Source organism: Caretta caretta, chromosome 10 (assembly GCF_965140235.1).
Source record: "Caretta caretta isolate rCarCar2 chromosome 10, rCarCar1.hap1, whole genome shotgun sequence".
In the NCBI taxonomy this organism is placed as follows: Eukaryota; Metazoa; Chordata; order Testudines; family Cheloniidae; genus Caretta; species Caretta caretta.
In genome coordinates, this window is record NC_134215.1 from 51,470,104 (window position 1) to 51,482,232 (window position 12,129).

Here is a 12,129-nt window from a genome sequence, read left to right on the forward strand (position 1 = left end):
AGAGAAGAAAGAGAGAGGGCAAAAGAAGAGAGTGCGGAAATGCAATCCAATCTGATTCACATGTAGGTGAATCTAATAACTCTGTGTGACACAGAAATTTTCAAGATATTTTGTAATGAAATGAAATCCTCATACATTAGAGAGAATTATGTATAGTTTGCTTTTTTTGGATTTAAAAAACAAAGTGCCCAAATCAAGGCAGACGGGTTGCTATCTGGAGACCCCAGGAATCCCTTGGTTTGAAATGCTTAAATTGTACAGAGAGAGCTGCTGACATAAGAAGCTAGCAAAAAGTGAAGTTGCGGAATGAAGTGTGTTAATCAGTTTTGCTTACTGTGGTAGATAGATGAAAGAAATAACTAGTTGAACAACTTTGCCACTGGACTTGTCCAAGAATTGGGAGCCTAAACAAGGTCTATAGGATTACACACAGGGGTAGAGGGTACAAGAAACAGAAGTGTTCCCTTTTGATTGCTTATCAGTCACCTATGCTTAGAAAAACTTGGGTCCTGAAGGTAACTATGCCAAAAAATGAACTACCCTTGGAGATCACAAAAGGAATGGCCGTTCTGGATCAGAGCCATCATGCTCTTGGCCAACACAGGGTGATTAAGGAGACAATGCAAGAAACCTCACAGCTGAATAAGCATTTCAGACTGAGTGTGACCTAACTTATTAAAATAATTATAAAATGTTTTTGCTGTTTTTGAACATTAATTGTCAGACTTCAGCAGATTCACGAAACTTAAGGAAAAGTTAGTATCTATGCCCTTACTGTAGTTTCCTTTCCCTTGCAAAATCTGAGAAGTTGTCAAAGTTCTGTGATGTCCTAAGTAGTTACTGTTTCCACATTCAGAAGTTTCAGCAAGCAAGTGATGTTAGGTTAAGGCAATGTGACTTGAAAAAGAAAAGTCAAGTCTGATATTATATGCACTTAATGTAACTTTGGTTTTCATCGCTCCCCTTGACTGTGCAAACAGGAAGACCAGAAATGCAGCTAAATGTCCTTTGATCATGTTATGGTTTTCATGAAATGGAAAAGTGAGACTGACACATTAGTATTTTTATTTTATTTTTCAAACTACACAGCCCAACCAGTTACTTTTTCGGAAGCCCTGAATATGCCTCACTTGCCGTTACATTCTTGAAAGCTCCTTCACTACGAATGCTTTATAGTAGAGCCTTAGGGGAATTTTTCCTCAAACAGTTCACTCTTTAATTTGGGTTTTTTTCTGATTCAGTGGCCATCCCAGCTTCTTCACAAAAAGCAAAAATGAAATTCAGTTCTCTCTGTTACCAGAAAAGAGAGACGATTATTACTTTATACAACAAAATATAATCAATGTATTTTTTTTCCCCAATAGCTTTTGGCAAATAAACTTCTAAGGCACCAAACCCACAAGATGCTTTATGTGGGCTGATCCCTGCAAGTGCATGGTGCTCCATTGACTTCAGTGGGGCTCACTGCAGGTGCAAAGGTTCTCCTGTGCCAAAGCAGCCTTAGTATATCACAAAATACCTTGAAAAGCTGCACAGTAATTTCACTTTAGAGGCTAGATACTTTTGGAAAGCTCACTAAATAACTTGGAAATTAAAGGAACATATCAACTTAAAATCATGCTTCAGTTTGAAATTTTTTAGCCTAATATCTCAACTAAGACCTAAAATGACTATAACTTGGAAGAGATTGGTGAGAAATATTGATTTACCTTTTTTCTGTTAGTTTGGCAGCAAACTCACAAAATAAATTATGTGTAATCATTGTCACTGTTTCCCGTATGTAGTCCGTTAGTTTTTAATGATTATGTGAAACACAGCAAAAGGGGGGAGAATTTTTTTAAGTAAAGTAAGATCATAAATATTTTTTAAGTAAAGTAAGTAAGTAAAGTAAGATCATAAATATTAAGTAAGTAAAGTAAGATCATAAATATCGGTATGGGGTCTCAGGCATGCATAGTCCTTAGAATTACTTTTTGCTCATTTTTAAAATTATGATAAATTTCAAGTTGGTAGTGTTGTTATACATAAAACAGTAGCTTTAAGAACTTGTAACTCCTTTAATTCTGTCACAGAAGGCTATTTAAATAATGCACAGGACTTCCTTTGTGTATAAAGTATAGGAGGATCTTTATTTTCAACTCTGCCATTAAAGGAGGCGGTGAGGATTAGGAACCACAGCAATGGCCTTGGAACCAACAGGTTCCCATTACTTTAATTTGGCCAAGCCACTGACTGAATGGCTTCCAGCAAATTAGCTGGCTTCCTTTTGCCTTAATTGGTCCACTTATTTAGCTGAATAGAAGTACTGACACCCAAGACATGCCTCCTGTTTGAGCTAGCCTAATAATTTTAAATGTATTTAGTAAATTGGTTAGTATAGCCCATTATCAGTCCATTATTCCTTGCTGAACAAAAAGTAAGGTTGTTTTATTTTAAAACTTTGTTTTAATAGATTTGATTGGTGTTTTAGTCGGCTTCTTTTCAAAACTCTCTTTTTATTTTTAGATTGGTAGCAATTGCACTTCTCTACTTGGAACAGGAAGATGCTTTTTGGTGTCTGGTTACAATAGTGGAAGTTTTCATGCCTCGTGATTATTATACTAAAACTCTGCTAGGCTCTCAGGTATGCATTATGCCAAAATAAAACAGTCTTGAAAACTGCCGCTGAAATATGGTTTCAATCTAATCCTGATTTTGAAAGCTACTTCTTAGAAATTGGGTAATAATACTTGCCTCCAACAATGGGGCTATTGTGAGATTAGATTGGTTAGTATATGTAAGTGCCTTGTACAATGGGGGCCCACACCTGACTGAGACTTCTAAGTACTACTACAGTATAAATGTCTAATAAAAAGTGGTGTGCTTTGAAACACGTATGGAGCTGTGTAAGTGCTTAGCAGCAGTAATAACATGTCTGTCCTCTTTAGGTTGACCAGCGAGTGTTCAAGGATCTGATGAGTGAGAAACTGCCACGGTTGCATGCTCACTTTGAACAATACAAAGTTGACTACACACTCATAACTTTCAACTGGTTTCTGGTAGTATTTGTGGACAGCGTGGTCAGTGACATCCTCTTTAAAATATGGGACTCTTTCCTATATGAGGGATCAAAGGTAAGTTGTATGAGCTAGATGTTCTTCAGTTCATATCAGACGTTGTAACAAGACACTGTGGTGTTGAGAAATCCAAGATGGGGGATAGTTGTATTTCGCAAGAGTATGTTAGTTTTAAGAGCTGGTCAAAAAATGGAGTGAGGAGGAAATTTACAGAACAGCTTTTCCAGCCAACAAATTCTTCCATTTTAAGTCTAAATTTTGGGACTTGGATGCATCAAAGTCCTTTTTGAGAAATAAGCAGATATCTAACCAGTATTTCCTGGGTTACAAATATTCTAAAATAGAGGTGTAGGAAAGTGCAAGATTCGGCTGAGAGTATGGAGGTGGCGGTTGTTTTCCTGTCACCCTACAGCAAAATTTTTTTTTTTTATTTTCTGTAGACACCCATCTAGTGCTCGGGGCACCTAACCCATTAATTAAGAATTTTAGCATTAAAAAGAGACAACAAACAGTTGCCTATAAATGTACCCACCTCAGCAGAAACCCACATATGAAATGGTAGCTGAATAAGACGGACAGTTTTGTTTAAAAGGTTTTTTTTTCTCAGACACTTAGATACAACAGGAACACGGCACTTAAGCAAATAGGGGAAGGGGGAAGAGAAAGAGATGGGGGAAAATAGGCAAGAGTAGTAAGTTCACTGCCATAGCTTTCTCGTAAATGAACATTCCAGTTTACAGTGTGGCTTTTTTTTTTTTTTTTTTTAGTGTGTTTATTTAAAATAACTTTTAAAAGACCACAATACTGTGATAAGATATACCTGTACAGAGTTGCAAAGTGCTAGGCCTGCTGAACCCATTCTATCATGGAGAGAGTGTCAAGACTGTTGTAACTCTACCAGTGACTGACTGAGCAGCTGTTGGCAAAAGTTGAATTGGCTTTGAAAAGCCAATTACTTTTTTTTAATGTAATGCAAAATATTTTTTTTTTAATTTCAACTCTGAAACAGCTTTGGTGGTTTATTAGGCCATATTGTCTTTGCTTTACAGATTAGTTTTTGTAAGGAGCTCAGAAGCCTTTGGACATGAGTTTAGATGGTGCCCAAATTATTATTGTACCTGGGGAAAAAAATGTTTGAGCATCACAAACAGAGCTGTTTCCTCTACAGAAGGCTGCCATTAGGCTAAAGAGCACACACTAATGCAGAAAGATCACAACATTTCTAAAAATCAGTTTTATAATAAAAGTGAAGGTGTGAATCATTGGATTCAGAATGTAATGTGTATATATAAACCTTTTTTGAATATCCAGGTCATTTTCCGTTTTGCCCTGGCTCTTTTTAAATACAAAGAAGAGGAGATCTTAAAACTGCAAGATTCAATGTCCATATTCAAGTATCTCCGATACTTCACTCGCACCATTCTTGATGCTAGGTAAGTACTTTAAAAACATATTCAATATCTACAATATTTTATATTGAGGCACAAATGAGACACTTCACCTAGATGGGTGGCATCTGTTCAGAAGAATACCTATTTAGATTTCTAGTCACTGGTTTAATCTTTGTCTATTCTCTTCCTTAAAATGTGTATATGAAAGACTCCCCCCATTCAGAATTCAAAAGCAAAAAAGTAGCTGCTGATAAAATGATAAAAAGCATCATCTTCTAAGCAATTTTGGCAGTTTAACCCCATATTACTATAGTTACTTTGTAGTGTTGCCATTTACTCTTATTCATATTTGTATTGCAGTAGCACCTAGAGCCCCATTGTGCTAGGTGCAGTAGAACCACACAAAGTGATAGTCCCTGCCCTTAACAATTTATAATGTAAGCATAAAGTAAGAGATGTGGATATGTCCTATTGAATCAAGGATACCTTGTGTACTACTAATACATGTACATAGGCAAGCATTGGGTTGTCAGAATATTTTATATTCTGGTATGCCTGTGTTTGAGATGACAGGAACTAGACAGTGCTATAAGTGCTATTCTGTCCTTCCTTCTTCTTTGCATAGGGAGTGCAGTTTATGTGCACTGTGTTCAGCATAAATTAGCACCTAATGTTCTTAAATATTTGATACAGGGAGGGAGGTAAGTTAAATAATAGCAAAAAAATTATTTTTCATAAAATAGCAGTTTGTTTGGATTAGAATTCGGCACAACACTAGATACACTTGAAACTTTTTTAACATTCTTGGCTGTTCTCTGATAACCGCTAAACTCAGGGTGCAAGTTGGGTGGTATTTACTATACTAAATTGCATGCGAATTAGGCTTTAAAATCTGATTCCTGTTCAGAGCTCCCTGTATGGTTTGGGAGTTCTGAATGGAAGAAAAGACTAACTTGTCTGTATAGTTTCACCCAGTGCTTAAAGATGAATGTGAAGGGCTGACCCAGTGAAAATCTTCTGCACTTCCACATAGGAGAGGGAAGTTTGCCTTTGGCTCCCCAGAGTAAAGTGGCTCTGAGGGGATGGAACCCAGACTGTTCTGTGTACCTGAGCATTGACTCCCTCCCCCCACCCCTTTGATAATGATGATTTAAGAAATGATTGCGGAGAGCTGTGTTTAGTTCTTCTTGGCCAAAGGAAAATGATGCTCATGACTCCCAACCTACGAGTGGGGAAAAGTGTGTTTTTGTAGGTGGAAATGTTTTTAAACATACAAAGCAACAGAAAGATAAATGGAACTAGTGCTTACTAAACCTGAGCCTTTTGAGTATTCCAGGAATTTTTAACCTATAATCTCCTTTGAATTAAAATGACTTTCCGCAACAACACTGCCAGAAACTGATGTTTGCAGACTGAATTGTTGTCCCTCCCTAATTTAAACAGTGGTGCTCTTTTGTTTGAGATAATGTCAATCTTGAGGCTTACAAGACTTGTCAAGCTGGACCTTCTTTTTTTTACAAATGTGTATAACACCTAGTGATGGAATTCAATTTTGATTTTTAAAATCGGATTACTGCAGCTCCCACAGAAACCTTTTTGTATTACCAAGGCATGTTTACTAAACCAGATTGGCTTAAGTCTGGAAAACTTGGGGCCCCAACTATTTACTTTTTTTAAATTATATTCCTTTTATTTTAGGGATGGCAGACTGACATTCTCTGATGGTTTAAGTTAAGGCACATATTGGTGTACAAAAGCTTTGTAATACATGCGCACTGTGTTCTATTTTTTAAATCCCATTCTGTATTTGACTTTAAAATGGACACTCTATGAAAATATTTTATAGTAGTACAGTGCCACCTTGTGGATTTAAGCTGAATTGATTAATTTAAAAATCAATCTTTGTAAAATAAGATACATGATTCATGCCCTTCTAGCCTCTCAAGTTCACCATTTTACAATTTACTTTTAAAAAATATTTTTGAACTTGTAAAGCTAAGTGATTTAAAAATGTAGAAAAATGATTATTCTAGATGTGAGTCCAGTCTTGTGAAAAAACACACATCCTATTCATAATACAGAAAAGATAGACATTCAGTTATGTGATTCCTGGACGTTTTCAAGAGGCTGGAATAATTAATGGGCACTAACACATTTCTGAAGTTTAAGCTGCCTAATTGGAAAAGTCCCGACTAATGTGTGCATTGGTGCAGCTTCAGAATAATGTACAGGGAAATAAGAGTTGTATACCTAATTGTCTCACTATGATAAAATTGTACCTTAGATAACCTGTTTTAGAGTATATATTTAGTGAGAGGTTATTGATGTTTGTGTGCATAGAAGCAAGGAAATTACTGTTTCAACCTATAAGACCTCTGAGTCTTCTACAATATGAATGTAGGAAAATCCCAGCCTTTCAATCTGTAAACTGCAGACCATCTTAAGAGAAGCTAACTAATTTCAGTAACAGTTGGGATCAATTTCTCAGGTGCTCAAATGAGCTATTATGGGGAAAATGAGAACTTCAGATATAATCATTAAAGATGTTTTATCACAGTTGCAGATCAGCAATATTGCTTATTCTCCTACAAGAATAGGCTAAATAGAATTATAGTACTTTTTTTAATACAGAAACTGGTGCAGTACTTTCTGGAGCTATGAAATGCAGAATGCAACTGTTGTTGTAGCCCATTTATTTTGAAAGTGCAGTGCATTTAGACTCGTACAGTAACCTAATGTCAGATTTCTCAAGGCAATAGTATTGAATTAATTTCAGCAGAACTAAAGCAGAAGATCTGAAATAAGGAATATTTAGGAAATAAATATTCAGTAACCACCCTGGTTGACGAAACTCTTGTTAATCAAAGCTTGGTTACACCTCCTGCCACGATGTTTCAATGTCCTTAAAACCATAGCATAGTGTAGACTTGGCAGCTGCTTCTGCAGTCTGGCCAGCATTTAAGGGGAGATTCTGTAACTAAAGTTGTCATTTTAAAACTGCTTCTTTTCCAAAGCTACCTTGAAATTTCAGCATTTCACCCAAGACACACCAGGTACATGGGGAGAGCTATGCCAGAGATTCATTTTGCACCTTTTATAAAGCACTAAAGTGAATGAAGCTTAAAACTGCCATTAAAAGCCATAGATCCTGTTGTGATCGTCTAATGCTAGGTAATCTTTCAGGAAACTGATCAGCATTGCTTTTGGGGATCTGAATCCTTTCCCGCTGCGTCAGATCAGGAACCGGAGGACCTACCATTTGGAGAAAGTGCGCTTGGAGCTAACTGAACTTGAAGCCATTCGTGAGGACTTCCTGCGTGAACGGGAGACCAGCCTAGACAAAAGGGACCTTATTAGTGATGATGAAGAAGATAGTTGAGAGAATTCTTTGACTTGAGCTCTCTTTTTGGAATCGTGACCAAAGCTTATTGAATGGGGTAACTTCAAATACACTTCTATTTTATTAATCCTTTAAAACTGAATGTTAAATAGTAGCATTTGGAAATATGCAGGACAGATTTCCAAACCTCAGCACTTTCTTTCAAAAATATTGTTTTGTATCGGAGGCCAAACAGTTCTGTTTACACCTGTGTTCGTGCCACTGTATAGAGCACTTAAAAATTAGTCTTTCAATCAGTTAAACAGATGAGTTGCCAGTTGTTCTTCTGAAGTGCCTCGTCACAGTGCCTGAATGTGAAGAAGTAGCATAGAAAAGTCCTTGCTCTTTTAATCTACCATTTTGTCTCATTTCTGAACTTGTATATTATACTGAACATAGTTATAAATTTGCATAGCACAGCCCCACAACATAAAAAGACATCATTTTTCAATTTCAGGCAGATGCACAAAACTGTCTTTCATAGTATTGTCATGAATAAATCAACCATTATTTCTGTTACAGCTGAGAGGGTATGGAATGGAACACAGCAAGAGCTTTCACGTTGCTCTGTTTCTCTAAAGGCAGCATGAAAAAGGGATAGCTAAAAAGAAAGTGTGTGTGTGTGCATATATATATACTTTAAATGAGTATTTGTTTTTTATTTTATCTTTCAGACTACTTTAATTACAGTGCAAAACATAATGGTTGTATTTATTTTGAACAGCTGTTTTATATTATCAGATTCCCCTTAATGCAGAGGGAAATGTCCATCATGTTCTGCCATTTAATCTTTTTGTTTTTCTTCTGGCCACAACTTCTCAAAAAAATGACAAGCAGCTGTTAAGGAGATGGAGTTCACCACAGGAGTCCCACAAACATGTAGCAGATTTTCTGTTGCTTATGTTGTAACGTTTGTTTTTTAATAAGTCCTATTCTTCTCTCTGTTTGGGGTCTATACTAGGATGATGTTTGGATTTTAGAAAAGCACCCAAGGGAACAACTTTTTTCATGAATAAAAACTATACATTGCAATGTTTACATTACAGTATTCTTAGAAAGGAAAACAAATTTAGAAGTGCATCAGAGCAATCTAAAGGCCACAGAGCCTGTGAAGAAGTTGGTTAACATTCTTTTTTTGTGGAAATAAACCCTATACACACTTCCAGAAACATGCTGCTGTGAATGCTGTATGCATATGTATCCACAAGAGAGCTCAGGAAACAGACAGTGTTATTCCCCTAGCATTGTCTCTGGCATTGTGACTATGAATAGCTTGTTGGGTACCACTGTTTCACTTTGTGATGTATGCTGTTAGAAGGTTAGCTAGAGAACCTGATGGATTTTTCTTGCTTTGTTCTTATTCTGTTTAGGTTTGTTTGATAGTCTTCTTTCCCAAGCTTTTCCCAGCTTTTCAATCATCAGAATGTCTGTTTGATCTAAACATTACCTTTGTGAGGGCAACATAAAATAAGAAGTCAAACAAAAGTCATTAAATATCTCTCTCTCTCTCTCTCAAAGGTGTTTTCCTTTCCTTGGCAATAAAGCAGTGAGAATTGCAGTAGCAGTTTAAAGTATCAGATTTCAATAACCTTCCATTCAGCCGTTAGATGGTATATTTATTTACTCTTCTATTTCAGTCCTATTCGTGTAAAAAAGGTTAGAATATTGTGGGAGGAGTGGGGTGGTATTTCACAACACTTTTTTTTTTCTTTTTTCTTTTTTTTTTAATTTCTGTTGGCTTGGCTGAAACTTGGTTAAAGATATTTTGCTTTTCAACAAATATTTCCTTTATACAGAAATTGTCCGGTGTTAAGCCTGAACAGAATAAGATCAACGCATATCATGTAACTTGAAAATCTTGGTTAGATATATATTGAAAGACTTTGTTTGTTTGTTTGTTTGTTTAACTAGCAAAACATATAAGTTCAAATACGCAACAAGCCCTTATGCTTATTAGAGAAAACTGGAATGATCTTCAGAATTATTTCAGTTGTGTTTTAAAACATTTCTAGCATGAATAGTACAAGCAGTAAATTTCTTACTTGCACCTCTTGCCTTATACTTGAATTTACTAGGCAAGTTTTTCATATTATTGCATGTTCTGTATTTCTGTTATACTTACTACTACAATGAGTATTTGAATATACAAATCAGACCAACTTTTTAAATGTTCTGATTGTTTGTTGTCAGTGTCTTGGAGGAGCTGGTCTCTAACCAGATCTGTGTCTCTACTTCTTTTAAAAAATTTTTCAAGCGTTAAATGAAATCCGTCCATTTTTGTAAACTTGTTTAAGTTCTTCCTTAGCATAGCAACGTTGAAAATACTAGGTTGGAACATTTTGCTAGCCTACCATTTGTTGAGATCTTGCTATTTTGAGCCTTAATTACAGACCAGTTAAGTGATGTTACAAACGTTTTCAAACTGAATGCACAAAAGCCCTCAGGTGATGAAGAGAAAACTGTTAACTTCTGAACCGCTGTTCAGGATGTTCCCCATAGCTGACAAGTTTATGGAGGAGTAGAGATGACTTGCAATGTTGCAGGCCCCTTCCTTGTAAGAAATGATGTTGCTGATGGTTAAATTTAATTTCTTGTGTTCCTGCAGTTTGTATTAAATGTTATTGCTGGGGTATAAAAGTTGTACAGTAACATTGAATGACTGTTTACTGTTTTGAACCGCAAGTATGTAAAATCTGATACACAGATACCATTTGTTCAAATTGTTTTGTTGGGTACCAGATGTGAAATGAGTTGGTGGCTTCAGTCAGGTTCTCTGTAGCCTGGTGCTTACATCTCAATTTTTGGGCAGAAGGGCCAAAAATTTAAATGGGCAATAAAGACTGAACTGTACTCTCATTCCTAGAAATCCCTGCAGAACAGGAGTGAGGTGCATATAGTAGGAGGCAGTGGCAGGGGAAGGTTGCTTTGCTATTGTCCATCCTGCTCTGTGGCCAAATAAAGGGTTTTGAGTGTTGCTTAATCTGGTGGCTTTCAAGAGCACTAATGTTCACCTTTTTAAATGAACATGCAAGGTTACACACATTCAGTATCTTCATCAGGTGACATCAGACACATATGGAGTGACCTTCAAAAGCTGGAATGTGTCAACAAATAATATTAACATTATAGGACCAACTTTCAAAACAGTGCATGAGGATTTAAGTGTGCATCCCTGCCATTGTTTTGGAAATAAACCCCTTAATGAAAATAATAAAGATCAACTTAAAAATTGATGACCAAATATCTTTTTGTATGTTTAACATCTTGTTTAATGCTTTCATGTCTCTTCACTACAACACTTTTACAGACTTTAAAAAATAATTTCAAGGTTATGTACATATGTGCAAAATATTTGTTATGCATGGCTCACATTGTGTGTTTATGTAAACCAAGCCACTAAATTAAAATCCTGCAGACTATTCTTCCCTCACCCATTATGCATGATTCAAAACACAAAGTAACTTGTAAAAAATGTTGTCTTCTGTTACATTATACAGAGAAATATGGTGCATTATAAATCTTAGCTATTATTAGGACTGCACAGTATTCCCTTTCCACCTATGCGTACAGTATTATAATCCAGTATTATTGGATAGGTTCTTTTACCAATTAAAATTATATATGTAGTTAAGGAGAAAGAATTTGCTTTGTCATTGTTCTTCTGTAGGTGTACAGGTATGTACACATAGTAGGGTGTCTGAGCAATAAGAATAGGATTTTGTGGTTTGAAACAGCTAGAGTAAGAGCATTCTTGAATTTGACAAATAAGTCATGTTCACAATCCATGCCAGTTTGTTCTGTTAAACTGTTGAGAAATGAAACTAGTCACTTTTTCTACTCTGGAGCTATATACAGATGTTTAAATAAAACTTAGTACCCATATTTCATAAACAATCAATGGTACATGGTATAATAAATCACTTTCAATCACAAAACTTAACTGATCTTATTTTGCTAAAGATTATTGTAAGATTGAAAGAAAAATAAACCATTTATTACTTTGCATTATAATTTGGCTTGAGTTTATTTTTAATAAACGTATGTGCTGGAGCCATTAAAACTTCTAGAAGAGGAATACATTTTGACACTCTAAGTCCTTTAAAAGTCAGATCATCAATTCTGAGTTTTAGTGGAACACTCTCGTCTAGGGCTGGAGCAAGTATTGTCTGACTGTAATTGTTCTGGAATGAAGGAAAAGAAAGCAAACAGAACAAGGGAATGAGAGTGTGAGAATCATATTACAGGAATTCTCTTTAATGAAATTTCTCTTGTCTGAATTAATCAAAACAACTGGCATTTCATG

At 35.8% G+C, this 12,129-nt stretch overlaps 1 protein-coding gene across 1 annotated transcript in view; it reads left to right on the forward strand.

The window, feature by feature from the left end:
- TBC1D2B (TBC1 domain family member 2B) overlaps window positions 1-11,837 on the forward strand; it is a 63,689-nt gene extending 51,852 nt beyond the window's left edge. Inside the window, exons 10-13 of the mRNA XM_048867135.2 lie at window positions 2,506-2,623; window positions 2,928-3,113; window positions 4,368-4,489; window positions 7,631-11,837. Coding sequence (XP_048723092.2) covers window positions 2,506-2,623; window positions 2,928-3,113; window positions 4,368-4,489; window positions 7,631-7,826 — 622 coding nt within the window. The 3' untranslated portion in view covers window positions 7,827-11,837. The remainder of the gene's footprint in view (window positions 1-2,505; window positions 2,624-2,927; window positions 3,114-4,367; window positions 4,490-7,630) is intronic.
- The last annotated feature ends 292 nt before the right edge of the window (window positions 11,838-12,129 follow it).